This window comes from Triturus cristatus, chromosome 2_2, assembly GCF_964204655.1.
Source record: "Triturus cristatus chromosome 2_2, aTriCri1.1, whole genome shotgun sequence".
In the NCBI taxonomy this organism is placed as follows: Eukaryota; Metazoa; Chordata; class Amphibia; order Caudata; family Salamandridae; genus Triturus; species Triturus cristatus.
This window is the reverse complement of record NC_140582.1, coordinates 1,198,412,839-1,198,434,812: the sequence shown is the minus strand read 5'-3', so window position 1 is coordinate 1,198,434,812 and position 21,974 is coordinate 1,198,412,839. Positions and strand designations below refer to the sequence as shown.

The following is a 21,974-nucleotide window of genomic DNA, read 5'->3' as shown; positions in this document are numbered from 1 at the left end:
AAATATGGATCCAGACTAGGTGAATTAAAATTTCGATAGCCATACAGCCACAAAAAAAAATATATTTTTGTGACTATGGGATAGAAACAGTTTTCTGTGTACAAGGTGGAACAATGCCAAAGGAGAAAAGCTGTACTGTAAAGTAAGTAGTGACACATGACATTTCATGTGTGATTCAGAGGTGTTGGGATCACAGGCTCCTCAACATCAATGTAATGGAAGATGATCCACTGTTGAATTGGGGCATATTACATTGTAACCAACGGATGTTTACCTTTATTTGTTGAGGCCTTCTTCCCCTTGCATGCAGGCAGGCAGCTATTACAAACAGGTTCAAAATATATAGTATTCTGCATATTTCTCTTCATTTTGTTCATCCCAAGTCGTCAGATACACTACAAGGATTCTACATATTTTGTGGCGAAAGTGGCATACATACCTGGGACTGTCGCACAAAGATCCCATGGTTATCCTCACAGGTAAAGTACCGTCTGCCTTGCACAGTGCCATCATTTTTGCCTTTTGACTCATCAAGGATGACTCCAACCCACTTTCCTGTAGCAAACAAGGTGGCCCCAACATATGCCACTGTTCCCCGGTGTCCCTTCCCAATGACCTCCACGCGGGAGCCCACTTTCAGGGGCTTGCCAGAAGCTTCAACATTCATCCTGGGAGCAGAGTTTGGTGTCTGCAAGAAAAACAAGAATTCATCATGTTCCCCTAGATACAACAGCCATGACAGCACTTGTAAGACAGCGGTTCATTTAAAAAGGGTTAATGAAAATCACAATGAAAGAAACAAGTTGTGTACCAAAAGAATTCTGACCAGCCTAAACAAATTTGCATAAAATATATTCCACACTATAATCGATATACCTTTGTATACACACTTAATTACATTCGATTAGGACACCTTTATATCTAGACATTCCATTTCCCCTGGGTCATTCCCAGTTAGGCGCTCCACTCCAAAACTTTCACCAGCTCACAAGATTCATTGGATTGGTTTTATAGCACTGCATAGATTTATCTATGGTATTTGATGAAGCCCGTATTCCTCAAATGGTACCAGGCAAGAAATACTATTTAGGTTGAAACAGAGACATAAAAGGAGCTCATTATCCGCCACTCTTACACTAACAGAAAAGTAAAATAATCTTCCCACGCTACAATTTTACAGCTCTCCACTAGGCTAAAGCAAAGAGAAAAATGTCTATCTTGATCATTTTGTATCAGCAATTTATTGTTAATAACGAGACACCAACCCTGACCAGGTCTACTGTCTCTTGAATAATTCTAGCCAATTTTTCTAAGCAATTTAGGCAACAGAATCTTGCCTGAGTAGAGGGGATGGGGAGAGCCAGGAAGGTCTGAAGGTCAAGGTAAGGGGAATGGAGGATGGGAAAGCTCCTAATGACAACATAGTTGTTTTTCTTCAGCATACCTTACTTGGTATGATTTAATGTTTTGCAGATACTATAGATTGAGTTCCGGACCTTCACCAGATTATTAAATGCACTACCTTATTGTGAGGGATGCAGCCCCACTTCTACAATGCACTCAATACTAGAAAATTCTTCTGTTTATATAGACATAGTATTTAATGGTTCTTCTTAAAGAGATAGATTTCAATGAATCAAATATTTTATTCCAAACAAGAACACTCTATTCTTTTAAATACAAAGTTATAGTATTGAACACACCAACAAAACATGACATTATCCCACTGAACCTAATCGTGTGAATGAATTGAAAATGACATCGATTGCTGCTGCCATACATATCCCACATATCTAGATGTACGATTCCCTCAGATTCCGATCAGGACAACTACTGTCATCATCCAAAGAGGCTATCCGACCCACACTTCTCTTTTCTGGCAGCAGTGGGAAACACATGATGTTCAGTCCCACAACATTCGGCTGTTTTGATTGAGAGTTTTCTGTTAGTCTTACTTTTAATTCTAATCTCTACTACAATGTTATTGTGTTATACTGCCATTGATTTTTACAATCTGTTCCAAATTGCAAGTTATTTATTTGTTTTTACACCTAGCACGACAGACTATCCATAGAAACCAAACATGCTCTGTGTGTGTCAAGAAAATATATCCACCAGGTATCATTTAGTCAGTGTGTATTTGTCATATTTTCACTAGGTGGAGCTTGTTTCACTACTTAGCATAAAAGAAATCGAAGGTCCGGTGGTGTGTGGTTGTGCTGAACAAAATGTCTTGTTATATACAAGATGGCACCCAAGCCATCCACAAGCATGTTATGTGTAATCTCTCTCACTGGTTTTTAAAAGCCCTTGATCGCTGCCAATTGAACCCGAAGTGAGGAAACTAACAAAATAAGACAAACACAATCCAACAGGAACTGTGGAACTTAGTCCATTTACAGATCAAGGGGTAAAGAAAATTAGTGATCAACAAATGCTTCCAAGCCAAATAAACCCTGCGCTGTAGAAGGACCTCAACCATAGACAACTTTCTGCTGGAGACCAACACTCTTCTAACAGATCAAGAAGTGGAGACAGAACATTGGACAGAAAAATTGAAACCATAAGAACCCATTTGCGTGGCAATAGCCTGTAGACCAGAGGAAACCAAGACATGCACAGTCAGAAAAGAATCACTAAACAAATGATAGAATGCAAGTGAGTGTATCCTGCTTGGAAGGCACCTGATAAAAACTAGTCTTGCGCAAATGGTCAGTAAAGAGTTGTGCTCCATGTAATCACAACTGAATGGCTGTCAATCTGACATTGCTCGATCCAATTGTTCTCGCTGAAGTGCAATGGAGGCCTAATGTCTAGACATATACTGCTGGACTAGATGCTACGTATGTTTGTGGAACAAAGCATCTTGAACCTACTGGTGGGCTCCAATGGTAGCCAACAGTACATTCGGAGAGGGTGGGACATGCAATGAGATTATTAGGCTGAGTTTCAGTGGTAACTCAGAAACACGTTAAAAACATTATATATCAAATTGTTACTGAGATTAAGTATTGGAAAGAGGCCAAAATCCACATGTTAAAGTTCATATTTACTAATAGATCCACTTCAACTTGACTAGACAGAACATATCTATTTGTAAAGGGCACGTTCACCCAGAAAGGTATCTTGGTGCTGAATAGAAGATGTTTATTACTATATAGTAATACATAGCATAGTACTTTAAAAGCAAGAATTTTAGAATCCTTCACCGCAAATCTAAAGACACTGAACAATTCAACAATACATGTGTATTCAAGGTTGTGGAAATCCTACAGCCCGACGCACAGGACATATCGTTTGGGGTCAAGGACAACACGTTTGCATGTGAATTGTGTCCTTGGAAAAAGCAGGCTCACCCTCTCCTGCACAAACCTTTTGGCTGCCAGTTTGCAGGACCACATTATCGATCAGAAAAAGGCATGGGCTGCAGTTAAAGTAAAATTTGTATCCATATGCTAATGCTCTTCGAATTTATATTTATGGTTCTTTAATGCAAAGTCTTTAGTATTAGAGTGAGCATTCTGATAAAAAGTTGTGAGTTCTGACTGCACTACTGACAGTCGTTCCAGTGTAAAAATGTATACAAACATTTGCAAAGTTTAACAACATGAGACACATATAATGCTCCAAGAATTCTCTCAGATTAGATAAAAACATTTGCAGAAGTTTGAAAGGAAGATTGAGGATTCTTTGCTTTCAAGATAAAATGTTCACAAAAAATGCAAACCATTTCTTTGAAGCATCATTTAGTAAAAGTTGTTGATGCATACTAGAATTTTCAAAAAATGTTCATAATGGAAAATCAGTGTAACCAGTGTCAATACGATTATGGGAAACAAAAATAAACAAGCATTGGCAAAGCAAATAGGACCGACATTTACGGACAGCCTTTTGGTTTTGTTAAAGTGTGTTGTTTTGACAGGTTTTTTGCAGAACTTTTTTGTTGTGGGAGCTGCCGGGCACTCACCATTATAACAAACATTGGCATAAAGCAAAAATATTTTCTTGTCTCAAAAATCACACACTGCCACAGTAGTCTTTCACTTGTGTGCCGACATGTTCCTTGTGAAAGAACGGAATGCGGTCACTCACAGTGAAGCCAGTCGATAGATAGATGAAGAGAGAGAAAGTATTTTAATGACAACAAAGGTCTTAATGCCAGACCTAATGAGGGGCCTAATTTTTAAACAAAGTCCCAAAAGTGCACCAATGGTATATGTCCTTGTATTACTGCAGATTTACAGATTTCATGAATTTACAAGAAAGCATTTGCCATAATCCTGATTACATTTCACTTGGGTCCCGGTTGAGGTCATGATTCAAATACCCAAGCTAACTCGGTGATCTGTGCAGTTGAGGTTACTGGAGACGGTAAGGCAAATATATATGATTTGACCTTCTCAGCTTTTATTTGCGTTTTTTACAAGCAAGGTGCCGTGAGAAATGTGGCTGTTTTTCCCCAAACATAATTTTTTCATTTTACCTATATTTATAGTTATAGGATTTTATACATTGATCTTGAAGATTCCCTAATTTCTTCTACAGTCCTATTACAATATGCAATGGGCTTTATTTGAACATACAGAAGCAGTGTTTAAAAAAGCTTCAGATCGTTCAAAATACCGCAGCACGGCTACTGGTCAACATTCCTAGGTACAAATCAGTATCTAAAGAGATTTGCGGCCTGCACTGGCTCCCTGTATCGCAACGCTTCAAATTTAAGGCCCCGTGTCTGGCGTATAAAGCACTGAACCACACAGGTCCTTCCTTTCTTCAAAATCTTTTTGTCTGGTATGAACCAGCCAGACAACTCCGTTCGACAGGGTCAGACTCTTGACAGTACCTAGAATCTGAACATTTCACTGGGGTGGCCTCTATGGCACCTCCAAACTCTGGAATACTCTTCCGAGTTACCTTAGAAGTGCTAGCTTCCTCACCACCTTCAGGAATGGACTAAAAACCTTGTTATTCCAGAATTAGACGCTTGATCGGGTTTACTGTGTTCTCAGCGCCAAGACACCCCCGGGTATTCTTGCGCTTTACAAATCCCGTTAACATTAACATATACTCTATCAGCACAGTGTTGGTCTACATATAAAATGCAGGGCCTTGTGTCGGAAGGGAAAATCTGTCACGTAGACTAAATAATTATTATCTCCAAAGCTAAACAGAGGAAGGCCAAAAGCACTAGGGAGTGACCGGTGGAGTGACCTCAGGGCCATAGTGTCCCTTCCCTCAGTATACTTCAGTGTATTCTAAAAAGACATGTTTGAGGCCAAATAATCCATTATTCCTCACTGATTAGAAAGAATTAGAAAGACATTTGTATTCTTCTAATATTTTCAGTCATTTTTGTTGACGCAAATAGGCCATTCATGTTGAACAACACAAGCCCCAGATTTCTTTTCCACCGTTTTCAAGTTGGAGCACATAAGCCAACACGTGTTTCAAGACACTAATATGTTAGGGTGGATTCTCCCTCAGTGTATGATGCTTCAATATCTCCATATTTGAGAGATAATTTGTCAAGTAAAAACAATTAGAAAAAATGTAAATTAAAATTAAAAAGGAACAATGAAGAAAAAAAAAAAAGGAGGGAAAAAAGTGATATCAAATAATTAAAAAAACTGTGATAAATGTCTCCCACATTATAGTTTCCAAAGGTAGAGGAGGGTGGACCATTGTTTCTGTGAAATTTAGAAAGGAAATATATGACAGGATTTTGGCGTTTTGATTCACTGAGATATTGAAATTCGGGCATCAAATGCGATTGCATGGGGCAGGGTTTTGCCAACAAGTAGCTTTCCACACACCGGTGAGAAGCTCCTCTATGAGTAGCCCAACCTAGTTAATGAAAGTTTTAGTTTGATTTAATTAGGCGCGTTTCCAAAATTGAAAAGGATATTATTTAAAAGTACAATATATGTATTTCAGAACTGATAAAGCAAAGAAATATACCCAAGGCTGACATTTAAATGTTAATTCACTCTGCTCTGCGGGCAATGTCTGAAGTGGTCATTCTCGTAACACTGATAATTCGCGTTTTTAGCTCTGGATGATTTTTATTGAATATAAGTAGCTCTTATAGTGAAGGTGGGAGACCCTTCGTATAGGTCAATGATATAGGACGTACTACACAACTGCAGTTCACAAGTTCCAGAACTTCCAAGTTTCTGCATGAATTACTTCCGATATTAAATCCCATTTTTTATAGTAAAACAATTTATTTTTTATTGAATAGTTTATGGATATCAGCACATTAGGACTTTTAGTTTATGATGAAATACAGTTTCAGAGTCATGGTACGCCTGAAATTGCATTTCTTGCAACTCACTTTTTAATAATATTTAAGGTTTTATCAAACCATTTTGCCCGTCCCATTTTAACGTATCTTATCTGGTAAATTCAACCGATGCGACCCTGAGCATTCCGAAACAGAAGCGGACAAAAATCAGGCACAATATCAGGAGAACTATCTCCAAGCCCCAAATCTCCCTACAACACTTGGCACGGATCGTGGGTCTCCTTTCGTCATCTATTAAAGCAATCTTCCCCGGCCCTCTCCACTACTGGGCGATGCAACAACTGAAAATAGAGCATCTCCGGAAGGGCCTTTCGTACTCCCAATTAATTCCATTCTCAACCGAAGTGAAGGAAGAGATGAGTTGGTGGTTGACCCATATGGAAGCCTGGAATGGCCAGGCAGTCTTCAGTTCCCAACCCGACCTGGTAATCAAGTCGGATGCCAGCGGTTCAGGATAGGGCGCTCGTTGTGGGGAGTTCTCCACCGGTGGAAAATGGTCGTCCGCAGAACAATCTTTGCACATCAATTGCCTAGAACTCGTGGCGGGCCTTTTGCCCGCTGTTGTTGGACCAAAGAGAAGGTGAGATGTTGGTCCTGCTAAAGATGGACAATGTAGTGGTGGTTCGCTACGTCAATCATTTAGGAGGGAAGCAGTCCAGAACCCTGTTGGATTTTGCGCGGACTCTTTGGGAGTACTGTCTGGCCAACCAGATTTCTCTGTCAGCAGAACACCTCCCAGGGCACTCCAAACAGGTGGCAGATTGGCACTCTCATCACTAGAGACACCAGCCTCTGGAAACTGGACCCACGTCTTTTTCGACAACTCCAGGCCCGTTGGGGTCCTTTCTCTATCGACCTCTTTGCCTTATGTCTGGATGCACAACTTGATCAGTACTGCAATTGGAGGTTGGATCCCTACGCAATGGCCATGGACGCTTTTCTCCAGAATTGGAGCAAGGAACGGGCCTACGCCTTTCCGCCGTTCGCAATGATAATGCGACTGAGGGCTCCGGTACGGAGGCAGGAGGCGGATCAGGTAGTGGTTACCCCGATATGGAGATCGGGAGCATGGTTTCCAGCGATGATGGAACTTTCTTGGGATTTTTCAATCTCACTACCCCTGACTCCCGATCTTCGCTGGGATCCCCAGAACAATCCTCATCCGCTGGTCCAAGCTGGATCTTTCAGTCTCATGGCCTGGAGGGTTACAGGCAACAATGGGAGGTCCCAGACCTTTCACAAGAAGCTGCCTCCCTACTTGCCAAAGCATGGGCAGACGGTACGAACAAAGAATATCGATCTGCCTGGGCCAGGTGGACGGATTGGTGTGTTCAACAACAAGTGGATCCCATGGGGGCAGAAGTTACCCAAGTCTTGAATTTCTTGGGGAGTCTGGTTTCCCAGGGTTTGGCTTATTGGATGGTGAATACCTTTAGATCGGCAATTTCCACAGGTCACCTTCCAGTGGACTGTCACCCAGTGGGAGAGCATTCGCTGGTCTGTACACTTTTGAAGGGAATATGACTTTCAGTTCCACCTGAACCCAGGCATTCTACCTTTTGGAACCTTAATAAGGTCCTTTCTTTATTTAAGTCCTAGCCCTCGAAAAAGTACCTATCGAGGAAGCAGCTATCGGTGAAGATAGCCATGCTACTATGTTTGATCTCGTGTCGTCGAGTCTCGGATGTGAAAGCCCTGGATATTACAGGTAAAGTCTTCACCAGGATGGGGTAACTTTTCACATCACTCGCCAAACGCAAAGTAACTAAGTAGGTTTACTATCCGGCCTTTCCACAGGTTCCTAAGTTATGTGTTATGCGGGCCATCAAAAGGTATGAGGTGGTTACAGACAAAATTCATCCACATGAGAGACAGTTGCTGATTGCACTCACAAAACCCCAGAGCGGTTTCATCTCCTACGATTGCCAGGTGGGTCATGCAAGAAGTAGGCATTGATACCTCACTATTTGGAGCCCATTCAGCGAGAGGTGTAATGGCCTCCAAGGCATTTGGGCTGGGGGCACGTCTTGAGGATATCCTTAAGGCTGCTGACTGGTCTTCAGACTCCACCTTTAAGACCTTTTATTTTAAACCGGTTCCTTCCCTGGCAAGGGTAGTGGTGAAGAAGCTTTAAACCAGCCTTATCCTCGCCTCCAGGTCCTTGCATAGAATAGAAAATGTCATGGCTAACGTAAAGGAAAGATTCTATTAAGGACACAGAGGCGAGGATTAGCCCACACTAATTGTTTCAGGTACTCTGCTTTACCTTTCCTTCCCTGTTAGATGGCCAACGTACATCGATTTATGATCAGGAAAAATCTGTTCTTTAAAAGTTAGTTCATGTGTTTAATTGATGGAAATGTAAGTTTCTTGTTGCTCTCCTTCTGTATGGTTATGCTTCAAACATGCGAATCCCGGATGATAGACATTCTGTACTTTGATTCATTTAGGTTCAGAGACTAACAAACAAGAGTGACCCAAATGAAAGACGCTGCCTACGCAGGAAGAAAGAGGAGCACAGAGAGGCTACAGGGTCTATTGTATCGGACTCGGTGTCGCGAATGGATGGACTGTTCTAGGTCCTCTCCCTACTGTTCATTGGAGTTGTAGATTTTTTGTTGACTGTTTATCTTGAGAAAATGGCTGCTGGAGAAAAAATATATTAATAAAGCGAAGAGAGTTACAGCCTAATCCTTGCCTCCGTGTTGTTAATAGAATTGAAACTTTCCTTTATGTTAGCTAGGAAATTTTTCATTTTCTATCCACTCCTCTCATACAATTGAAGGTGGGCATGCTTGTGGCAAAAACATTGGAGGCTGTGCAACTGACTAACAATTGACTTTCCATAATGAATTTAGGATGAATGCAGAAAAACTTTTCTTGTTGCAAATAAACAAGACAGAACAAACTAGAAATCCTGTTCCTGCTTTCATGCAGGAATTGTATCTAATACCTGAAGTCTTATTTCTGTTTCCGTGCAAGAAACAAAGTTCTGATAGTCGTACTTCTCTTTCCCCTGTGTGGATCACTCTTTCACCAGAAGCATTTAAGCAACAGTCGACGCAAGTCAGACAAGATGAGAAAAATCTTGCAGCACTATTATGATGTGTTGAGTGATAAACTAGATAAATAACCCAATGTCTCTCACGACAGCGCAGGTTAATATAGCCATCAGCGATTCGATCGTTGAACATCCAATTACTTTCAGGACGTGCTGCAAAGCGAGTTAATTCAGACTGTCCTGTGTGTGACAAACTCTTCTGGTACTTTGCTCCCCAACCTCACACACCTTTCCAGTATCTCTCTCCCGAACCACACGCACATATATTACACAATGTTTCATGAAACTGTCCCAAAAGCAAGGGTGGAAAGTGAGGCGGATACTGCAGGACACAGGTGACTTTCCAACATCATAAACACCTCAAGCAACCCTTGCACGTCCCTGGCGGTATTACTGGGTCAACAGCTGGCATGAACGATCAAGCAGGCGCTCGTCACCGAACTGAAGTGAAGAAATAAGTTATTCAATAAAGATATATAAGTCTCTATTCACCAACTGCGCTACATAGATCCCTCACCTGCAGTGTCAGCTCCTCCATAGGGGCGTGGCCCCACTGCTTTCTCACTGTGAGAGAAGCAGAAACATAAAATGGTTAAACTACCATTTTATGTTTCTGCTTCTCGCAGTGCGAGAAATCAGAAGTGCCTGGAGTGCCTGGTTGTGGGAGGGCAGTCTTGCTCGACAGCAGGGGGAGGGGGGGGGGGGGGGGGGAGTGGCTTTCCTCACTGTTGTGGAACATGACTGCTTTGGTCGGCCTGGTGCTGACCAAAGCAGTCATGCGCACTCCCCCTTTTCTCTATGTAGGCTGCAAGAAAAGGGCCTCTAATTAGGCTCCCGGCTGGGGCGCTGTGCGCCTGCACTGCACCGCACCAATCACAACGCTGCCATTGCAGCGTTGCGATTGGCGGAGGGGAGGGAAGCTGCCTGTGGGAGGCAGCTTCCTGAGGAGAGCTGCAAGAACACTCTGGACCCGGGGGGGGGGGGGGGGGGGGGGGGAGGTAAGTTTTAGATTTACTTTATTACCGTCCCATGCTGCATTTCCTTCCCCGCCCCCCTCCCCCCCCCCCCCCCCCAAACCGGCGCGACCCACCAGTCATGCCGGCCGTGACTGCTGTTTATGCAGAGTGAGGAAATATGAATTTTATGATCAGTTATGTCCCCTATCTTAGACCCCAACGGCTCCATGTATATGCTACAAGTACATGTATGTTCCCTCCAGTTCCAGTTATGAAGACGCAAACACATGTGCGTCCACCGTTAACATGTCCTCTTTCAGATCCGCCATGAATGGGTCAGATATTCCGTTCCTAAGTATGAAAGGCCACCGACTTTATGTGGTTCACTTTCATCATTTTACAGTTCAGGCGAGTAGGCCCTGAATCCTGCCTTCTACCTCTGACAGCTCCAGTCTGAGCTCGCATCTGTATCCATGAACTTTGTCCTACTCCCTGCGCGGCTAACGGTGCCTGACTCGGCCTGTTGCCTGCCAAAAACTGTATTTCACCTTCAAGATTATCTGCTCCGCTCCTCATCCAATGCATTCCTGTCTAGTAGTTTAGGTAAACATTCTTCCAGCTACCGAGCAAAGGGCCCGGCTTCACTGTCCTCATGCAAGTAATTCATAGCCCCTGTTACCATGGAAGATTCCTGCCCCCTCGCATCTCATGTAGACACTTAGACGCTTGTACACGCACTAACAGTCAGTATAGAATAGATTCCGTCCGAGAGACCTTTCCTTTTGGATAATACAGTTCTTTAAACATAAGATATTAGATATGATTTGGGATTTAGGTTGACTTGACCCCCAGACTTCTGTCTCCACATGTAGAGCTAAATGTCAAGTCCCCTTCACCCTCTAGTTGCACGTCAATCACACGTCATGCGGCTGCGCGCGCATCTCTGCCAAGTATGTCTGCTGACATTGCAGGATTCTCTTATGGATCCACCCACTTGTGACATCATGTATAATGACGTTTCTAGTTACGCCTATATGTACGCCTTTTTTAGTTACGTATGTGTATTCCTATCTGTCTTATCAGCTGTTACGCCTCCTGCATCTGTCTTACTGCAATCTATTCCGTATATATATGATTACCTGTCAATAATGTATTGCCTTCCCTTCCTGAACCCTCGTGGTGATGGAATATGATGCCTATGATTCGAATCATACTTCCTTTGTAGAGGAATAAAGCCTTTCAGAACCTCTAATACCACGGATTCTGCCTCTTATTTTACTGAGTTATTCTTACTAGATTTTACCGCATCAAAAATAGTACAGGTAATTAAATATTTACCACATAAATTGGCGCCCGAACAGGGACACTTTCTCATCTCACGCGCCGGAGGTGCGTTGCAGGCCCGGTCTCCTGCCACAGCTGGACGGACAACAACGCGTACCCGCAGGATTTCCTGTATCTCCCTCCGGCCAAGCGGGGGCGACTGAGGCTGCGATCAACACCCAGACGAGGCGGTGAGAAGTGCGAAGTATCCCGACCAGAGCCTAGCTGAGAGAGCAAGATCCGAGGTATACAGAGGCCCACCAGGTTCCGAAGTTCCGCGTCGAGTCGAGTCCAGTCCGGTCCAGTCCAGTTCAGTTCCGAGGCCTTCCGTTCCGTGCTACCCGGTGAGTACCATTGCCGGGGAGGCATTTAGACGTGCACATAGTTTGTGCCGGTCAAGACGGGTTTGGGTACACAAATCCGGTCTGCACTGTTTCAGCAGTGTATCTGTACTGTTTAGCAGTATATCTAGTATGTCTTGTATATAAAATTAAGTATCATCCAGTGTTAGTATTATGCCAGTAACTAGTTTCCTATTAGTTATCATTGTTCGTTAAATGTTAAATGTTAAATGTTAAATACGTTCTACATATTGTGGTGTGAATGACTGTTCATTATTGTGGTTTATTGTATTAAGTGTGTTCAAGATTAAGTAACCAGATTTAAAAATGCCGCTCTTTTCGAAATTAAGACAGATCAAAAACTAGAAAAGGGGTACTCGAAGAAGCTGTTCCCATTCCACCTAGGGACACTCCAGGGTACTTTATGTATCATAAACATGGCCTAGACGCCGTATTATTTCTTGATTTATGGGTGGACTACACCAAGGATTTACCAGAAAGTCAGAGGTGGCCCGCAGCTGGGACCTGAGATGCAGATTGCATCATGAGAGTAGAAGAAGAGTTATGGAAAAAGAAAGCCAGACAGTCACAGAAAGATGCCATTGAATTATGGCGTAAAGAATCATATAGACGTACAGAAAAAGCGCTCAGACAGGAAGAGAAAAGTAAGGAGAATTCAAATAAAGCCCGAGAAAATATATTAATTGAGGAAGGTACCCGAGTAAAAGCAGAACAAGTAGACAGACAAAGAAATACCCTTATGAATGGTATGTATCCTCTTCTGGCCGAAGGGTTACCTAAGGCTACCCCGGAAATACCGAAAGACTTGCCACCTCCATTGCTCCCGATAAAAGCACATCCCAAAACACATCCCAAAACAGCAAAAGATGTTTTCCTTTCTTCCTATTTAGACGACGTAGCTCCCGAATATGCTAATACCACACCACACGCACCGCTTGCCGATGGTGTTCAACGCCAAGATCATCCGTCTGTATCCCCGCAACAACAAACTCCTACGCACATTCCCACAGGTCCGTCCGTTTCTACCGTTTTTCTCGCATCTACAATTTCGATCTTACATCCAACAAATCCTTTCTTGCCCAGCACCTCAGACGGTGCTACAGGAGGTACGACAGACATTTTTGCCACGCCGCCGCGAGGAAATAAATTGACCCTTAGAGATTTAGCACTCCAACGTACACCCCAACTAGCAACCTCCGACATGTTTAAAGACCATCTTGTGGATTGTAGATATGATCCAGTGCCTGGTAAACAGGACAGACTGCTACTGTCATCATTACGTATACGACGAGCTACAATGTATTTAACGACGATACCAGGAATGGTTGTGCATCTAGACAATATATATCACTTTGTCCAATCAGGGCGAGGCCCTGAAAGTATTAACAAAGCCATGGAATACCAGAAAGTGGATGTACAGAGACAACTGTTACGTTTTTTCATAAACTGCGTGATCAGGAACCAAGACAGGCCTGAAGTAGATCATGATACCATGCAGCAACTCGCCAAATGGGGTCAGAATATATCAGAAGGGAAACATGATAGGCAGGCGTGTATAGTCGCCATGTATCGAAAGATCCGCAAAGAAGTAGAACGAATACATAAAGAAAGATTAGAGGCAGACAGAACTGAATCAGAGGGAGAGGTGGAGCAAGAATCAGAGATGGCCACTGGACAATTAGAAACGATGGCTTATGTAGGTAGAGGACGACCCCGTAATAATACTAGAGGCTTTAATGATCCAATACGTCCGATACGCCCAGAATGTAACAGAAATTTCCAAACCCCTATATTGAATATAAGGTCTCCTGAACACTTATTCCAGGCTGCTGATAAATTACTCCGAGAACGAAGGGGGTATCATATGCTCGATTCCATGGATGAACAAGAATTAGCCAGGTCAGCAGTCCTATGGGCTGATAGTCCCGGAAAATACAGTGATAATGTACTAGCACACACGTTTTTGAACCTTACCCCAGACGAACAGCGTTTAGCTGGTATATACATGATTCAACAACTCCTTATATTATATAAAAGCCAACACTCCGATCCTGGTCCCCTACCTGACATATTGACAGAATTACTCACGAATAGATGGAGAGGTTCAGGTACTGATTTAATTAAAGAAATTCTAGAATTTCGAAACCAGTATATTGTTTTCGTATGCCCAGAACATGTCTCAGTTCCCATCAAGGAAAGAACGACGTATTACATGGACAGACAGAATCCCTTACGCGAAGTACACCCTATCAGAGTTGATGACGATAATTTCCAACGAGTGTTTGTGTACACACCTATAACTAAAATTGAATTATTAGAAATGAAGAAAGTAGTACCTAGCCATGACAAAGATCCAGCGGGTTTCCACCGTGAGATCAAAGACATGTTACTCATGGGAGAGTATACCTACCCTGACATTATGAAAATATTAAAAGTACTAATGCCTGCTGGTGTCTACGAAAAACTCAAAGAAAAGGATTGGGAGGTGGGAGACCAAAAGATAGATTGGACAGCATTAGAAACCGAAGAGAAGGCCCGAGCTCCAGGTTCAGGGCTTGGGGAAAAGACTACAGCACTGCCAGGATTACTAGTGCAGGTACTGCCACGTTTATTAAGTACGAAAAAGGAAGACTGGGGTGCAATCTCAGCCTGTAAACAGAAACAAGATGAAGACACTAGTGATTTCTATTCCCGATTTGAAAAATGTTTTGGTATAAATAGTGGCATAAAAGCAAGTAGCGAGTCATATCCACATCTGTTTGTGACAAAATTAGTTGAAAATTCCCTGCCCCAAGTTAAGAATAGAGTATTGAAATTCGAGAGTACCTGGCAAGGTAACACCCCGTCACAGATGTTACAAATGTTACAATATCACCACAATAGAATTAGAGAGGAACAAGAACATGAACACAGACGTATGAAAGACACGAAAATGAAAATGCTTGTGGCTCAGTCAGTTCCAGCTGACGGCCATAAAAAGGGTGATTCCGCAGGTCCTGTAAGAGGGACATGCAACTATTGTAAACAGTCAGGTCATTATATACACGATTGTGCAGTTCTGAAACATAATATCGCCACAGGTAAAACCCAGGAGAGACCACGTCCACCTAGACAGGATCAGAACCAACAACAAATCCCTCAGCATGCACAATCTAGGCCAGCTCCGCAACAGGCAGCTCCACAACAGATCGTAGTCACATCACAGCAGCAGCCTATTGCTGCCACACAAGCAACAACGCAACAGATGTATCAGTATGCACAAGCAGATTATCCCGATTATCAGCGATACACATGAAATAGCCTAGAGAGGGAAGTTGGCTTACCCCTTATCGAGGTTCCTGTAGATCAAGAGGGACCTTATGTACATAGTGAACTATTAGGCCAAGACAGAAAGTTTTTACTTGATACAGGGGCAAGCAGAACAACTATACGACGAAGTGAAGTTCCAGGGGCACCCCTCTCAGGCTCACAGAATATTTCCCTTGGATTCTCAGGAAAGCCTACCATTAATGAAGTATCGCAACCCCTTCCACTCACGGTTGGTCCATTGACACGAACTACAGATCTATTGCTTACTAAATCATGTCCAGAAAACCTGTTAGGTATAAAAACTTTGAAGGCTCTAGGAGCTATAATATGTTGTTCTCCGGAAGGAGTAAGATTATTTTTACGTGACTTCAAAGGTCACTACGTGTCCAGAGACATGGATCACCGGCTGCAGAATTTACCTACACATTTATGGGCACAAGGCCCCACTGATGTTGGTTGCATGAACATTACACCATATCGAGTCACACTAAAAACAGGAGTGGTACTACCACGAATGCGACAATACAAATTACCACCAGATGCTGTAGTGGCTTTACTGCAAATCATTGACGAGCTCATTGCACAAGGAGTGGTTGTGGAAACCGACTCAAATGTATGTATTTCCCCGATAATTCCGATTCTCAAAAGAACGGATCCAAAAGCTCCGCCAGTATATCGATTAGTTATTGATCTGCGCGAATTAAATAAATGCATTGTACCACAATACCCCGTGGTCCCAGATATCTCTTCATTACTAACAGCTATTGATTCAGGAGCAACGTTCTTTACTGTAATTGACCTCAAGAATGCTTTCTTTAGCGTCCCAATCGATCCGGAAAGTCAATACTTGTTCGGGTTCAGTTTAAATGGACGAAGTTTTAAATTCACACGCGCACCTCAAGGATTCACAGAAAGCCCCAGCATCTATAGCCAAGCACTAAAACGAGAACTTGACAGTATCCACATGCCAGTTAACACTGCCTTGCTTCAATATGTCGATGATCTGCTGATCACCGCTCGAAGCGAACCTGAATGTGAAAAAGCATCACTGACGGTTTTACAGTTTCTAGCCGAAAAGGGGCACAAGGTGTCCCCTTCTAAGCTGCAATTCTGTGCCCAGCAAGTTGTTTATCTTGGGCACTTGCTGTCCAAGGAGGGAAGACAGCTTACACCCGACCGCATCCAGTTAATTGCTAACATGCCACCACCCAAGACACAAAAGGAGGTGCGGGCTTTCATAGGCCTCACTTCGTACTGTAGGCAGTGGATCCCTCAATACGCATTTCTAGCAAAACCACTCATTCAGTTGACAACACAAGAGGCAGCCACATCGACTGTCCTCCCTTGGACTCAAGAACATACACATGCCTTTGAAAGCTTAAAGAAAGCTTTATGTCAAGCACCTGTTTTAGCAACACCATGTTACAATAAACATTTTACACTCTTTGTTACAGAACGCGAAGGTACTGCCTTGTCAGTACTCACTCAGGAACAAGCAGGATCACACAAACCATGTGCTTATTTCTCTAGTACATTAGATCCTGTAGCTCAAGCTCTTCCTGCGTGCCTGAAATCAGTGGCAGCAACAGCTTTAGCAATTAGACAAAGCGATGCCATAGTATTAGGACATCAATTGACAGTACAAGTACCACATGCAGTAGAGGTTCTTCTGAACCGAACGCAAACACAACACTTGACTATAGCAAGACTTACTGGTTACGAATTGACATTGTTTCAGCCACACATAGAAATCAGACGTTGTAGTACATTAAATCCTGCTACTCTTTTGCCAGTAAACGGTACAGACCCATTAGCACATGATTGTATTGAAGTTATTACTATCACGACGAAACCCAGACAAGACTTGACAGATGTCCCATTGTCAGATCCAGACCTGACGTTGTATGTAGATGGTTCATGCGTGAGAACAAATACAGGAGAGTTAGTGGCCGCGTATGCAGTCACAACAGACACTGAAGTCATCGAAACAAATTGTATTAACACTTTGTCAGCTCAAGCAGCAGAGCTCATCGCTCTGACACAAGCCACAAATAAGAAAGTCAACATATACACAGATTCACGTTATGCATTCGGAGTCGTCCATGACTTCGGCGTGCTGTGGCGAGAGAGAGGTTATTTAACTTCTCACGGTGCCCACATCCAACACGGACCCCTCATTCAAGCTTTATTAGATGCAATTCATCTACCCACTGCAATATCGATTATGAAATGCAAAGCTCATATGAAAGTTACCGATATCATTTCTCAAGGTAACGACCTAGCTGACAGAACAGCTAAACAGACTGCTCAAACTCACACAACTGACATGACAAAGACAATAGTCCCGACACCAACACATTGCATGACAGTTAAGGATCCCGCTCTTGATGTAATTGACATACAGACACATGCTACACCAGAAGAAATAAAGAAATGGACTGAATTAGGAGGGATCCAAACGGATCAAGGATGGATGACGAAGGAAAAATCTATATGGTTTCTCCCCGACTCTATGGTTCAAGTCATCATTAACACAATACATAGTCCAGCACACCTAGGAGAGAAAGCTATGCTAGACAGCATTCAACACATTTGGTTCAACAAACATTTACGAGCAGCAGCTAAACAAAAAGTTCGTACCTGTATGATATGTTGTCAGTTTAACCCAGGTAAAAGCATTCCCGTAGAACAGGGTGGATTTCAACCTCCTGATCACCCTTTTGAAGTCCTCCAGATGGATTATATCCAGATGGAACGATGTCGAGGATTCAAATATGTTCTCGTAGTTGTTTGTGCTCTTTCCCGTTGGACAGAAGCCTACCCGGTTTCAGATTATACTGCCCCGACTACTGCCAAACAGTTAGTTCGAGAATTCTTCCCACGGTATGGTTTACCACGTGTTGTATACTCAGATAACGGCCAGCCATTCTCATCCGAACTGATGAAACACGTTTCACTTTTATTAGGTTACCAATGGAAATTCCACTGTGTCCGACATCCCGAGGCAGCAGGTCTCGTGGAACGTCATAATCAAACTCTGAAAATTAGATTGTCCAAAGTATGTAGAGAAAAAGGTGTCGATTGGGTAGTAGCCTTACCAGTTGCACTCTTTTACATGAGAATGGTAGCACATTCTCGAACAGGGCTATCCCCGTATGAGGTGATCTTCGGTAGACCACCAAATATGTGGGGGACGCCTATACCTCGCAAAATAACTGATGTTGACTGTAATATGCTGACAGATTACCTGGCTTCCTTGATGTCTGCACTACAATCTTGTCGTTCACAGGTAGCTGCAGCTTTTCCCGATAACACTGAGGTGAAGCCCCATGACGTGGTTCCAGGTGATCTGGTTCTTGTGAGGAATTTCGACCGGAAGACCCAGCTGGAGCCTAGGTGGCAGTCGCCCAATCTCGTCTTGCTAACAACAAGGACAGCCGTGAAGATTGAGGAACGTAAAGGGTGGTTGCACTCGAGTCATATCAAGAAATTTTATGGACTACCGTCCGATGTGAACACTCAGCCCTGCATTCCCTCACAGATTGATTCAAAGCTTACCTTGGTTGAACCGACGGAAAACGAACTCTATAAACTGAAACTAAGGTCTAGCAAGTCAGACAATTTGATTGTTTAAGTCCTCTCCAAGGTGAATCGGTTGAATTTGTCTCTGACATGTATCCTCTAGACCGAAATAGAGAGAGAAATCGACAGAAATAGCTTAAAAAGCATGCGTATTGTAAATCACTTCGTAGTCACTGCACAGTAACATTATTAGTTTTGTTTTTTCTAAGTCTTCTGATCATCGTCACTAGTGTATTGCTACATATGTATTACCCTATTTCTAAGCGTGTTTACAATGCTACTGCTGAACATTCTTTTAGCGAATTACCCCCGCATGAGTTGTCTTATAGATTTGCGCTGCGCAACAACACTTTCATTAGTATGTTACATCATTCCCATCAGACCAGCAATGCTACCAATTGTTGGATATGTGGCCGACTCCCTCCCTATCAGAACTATAAGGGAGTTCTGCCTCTCTTTCCGTATCCGTTCACACACAATGGCTCCTGTGGAGCATGGTTTAGTTTGATTAATTCCCTAGATTCAAATTCAGTAGTTTATCAAGACAACTGGGTATGGGGAAACCTGAACTTAGTTTTACTTAAAGTCTGCTACCCTAACAAGGAGGGACTTCCCAAAAGAACAGGAACTGATCTAGAAAATGAAGTATATGGATTAGGTAATTTTACACTTAACCTCATGATTCTGAATGTTGAATCCGAAGCTACACCAATCTTGCCCGCTATGTCAGTATTTCCAGTTAAAGGTGAATTATGTGTAAGAAAGAATGGTTCGATACATATGGGCCATAGTAAATGCACCACTGTAATAGAATTCAGTGATCAAGGCAAGTCTACATTTAGAGCTTCCCGTCATTCCTACTTCATATGTGGCCAGACTGCATATATACGTTTACCTCTAGATTGGGATGGTACCTGTTACATCGCATTCCTTCTGCCACCTGTTTTTCTAGCCCCTCCTGATTATCACAGAAATACCCATTTAGTACACAATAGACAACAGAGAGATCTCCCGATTGTCGATTATACTGAAACGGCATGGGAACAATATACAGATTTCAATAAAGGTTTCTTTCCCTATATAGGTACAGTCACTAATAGTAAGCTGATACGTAGATTAACTAGAACCCTTGAAGCAGTAGTAAATGAAACTACTTCCGCCTTAGGCAACTTAACAGAGGAGCAGTCTGCGATGCGGATTGTTGTTCTTCAAAATCGTCTTGTCCTTGACGTCATCCTGGCCGATAGGGGCGGAGCTTGTAGGGTCATCGGATCAAGTTGCTGTGTTTTCATACCAGAAAACTCGCCGTCCGTATATAAAGCCATAACTCGCCTTCATAAGATTGTAAGCCAGATACACCAGAGTCCAGGCACCTGGACTTGGTCCGGTTGGTTCTGGAGCGTGTTGTCAGCCTGGGGATGGAGGATCCTATCCTTCCTAGGTATTGGCTTTCTCATACTATTCAGTTGCTACTTATGTCTACAATGTGGGCCAGCGATTTGTGGTCTGTGTGCCACATCGTGTATTCCACATCCAAGTTTTCGCTCAAGATCCCGGAAGAAGAAAGAAGAACAAATGATGCTATATGAACAGATTGATGGATTGATGAAGATCGATATCTCCTGAGGGTCCGTAGGGGACAAGGAGGGAATTAGGAAATATGAATTTTATGATCAGTTATGTCCCCTATCTTAGACCCCAACGGCTCCATGTATATGCTACAAGTACATGTATGTTCCCTCCAGTTCCAGTTATGAAGACGCAAACACATGTGCGTCCACCGTTAACATGTCCTCTTTCAGATCCGCCATGAATGGGTCAGATATTCCGTTCCTAAGTATGAAAGGCCACCGACTTTATGTGGTTCACTTTCATCATTTTACAGTTCAGGCGAGTAGGCCCTGAATCCTGCCTTCTACCTCTGACAGCTCCAGTCTGAGCTCGCATCTGTATCCATGAACTTTGTCCTACTCCCTGCGCGGCTAACGGTGCCTGACTCGGCCTGTTGCCTGCCAAAAACTGTATTTCACCTTCAAGATTATCTGCTCCGCTCCTCATCCAATGCATTCCTGTCTAGTAGTTTAGGTAAACATTCTTCCAGCTACCGAGCAAAGGGCCCGGCTTCACTGTCCTCATGCAAGTAATTCATAGCCCCTGTTACCATGGAAGATTCCTGCCCCCTCGCATCTCATGTAGACACTTAGACGCTTGTACACGCACTAACAGTCAGTATAGAATAGATTCCGTCCGAGAGACCTTTCCTTTTGGATAATACAGTTCTTTAAACATAAGATATTAGATATGATTTGGGATTTAGGTTGACTTGACCCCCAGACTTCTGTCTCCACATGTAGAGCTAAATGTCAAGTCCCCTTCACCCTCTAGTTGCACGTCAATCACACGTCATGCGGCTGCGCGCGCATCTCTGCCAAGTATTTCTGCTGACATTGCAGGATTCTCTTATGGATCCACCCACTTGTGACATCATGTATAATGACGTTTCTAGTTACGCCTATATGTACGCCTTTTTTAGTTACGTATGTGTATTCCTATCTGTCTTATCAGCTGTTACGCCTCCTGCATCTGTCTTACTGCAATCTATTCCGTATATATATGATTACCTGTCAATAATGTATTGCCTTCCCTTCCTGAACCCTCGTGGTGATGGAATATGATGCCTATGATTCGAATCATACTTCCTTTGTAGAGGAATAAAGCCTTTCAGAACCACTAATACCACGGATTCTGCCTCTTATTTTACTGAGTTATTCTTACTAGATTTTACCGCATCAAAAATAGTACAGGTAATTCAATATTTACCACAAGAGACACAGACGAGTTTCTGATAGCCTCCCTGGACAGAGTTGAGCCACCCTTTCTTTCTTGCATAAAACAAGGTGTTACTGTGCTAAATATGTTTGGGAGCCCAGCATAAAACATGAGAGCGGACTTCCTTTCAGATGCAGCTGCACTCTGCTGAGTTTAAATAGAGGAAAGGGAGCGGCGCTTAACATCTGATAAAGCTTTCCAGAAAGGGCACATATGCCATTATGAAGCCGGGATTGTGGCTCGGCGAG

The 21,974-nt window shown here is 43.0% G+C and overlaps 1 protein-coding gene across 11 annotated transcripts in view; it reads right to left on the bottom strand.

Annotated features, from left to right (window-relative positions):
* DCTN1 (dynactin subunit 1) overlaps window positions 1–21,974 on the bottom strand; it is a 733,647-nt gene that overhangs the window by 446,941 nt on the left and 264,732 nt on the right. For all 11 annotated transcript variants that reach the window (XM_085642808.1, XM_085642810.1, XM_085642809.1 and 8 more), the window contains exon 2: window positions 440–688. In XM_085642808.1, the coding sequence (XP_085498934.1) occupies window positions 440–688 (249 nt within the window). The remainder of the gene's footprint in view (window positions 1–439; window positions 689–21,974) is intronic.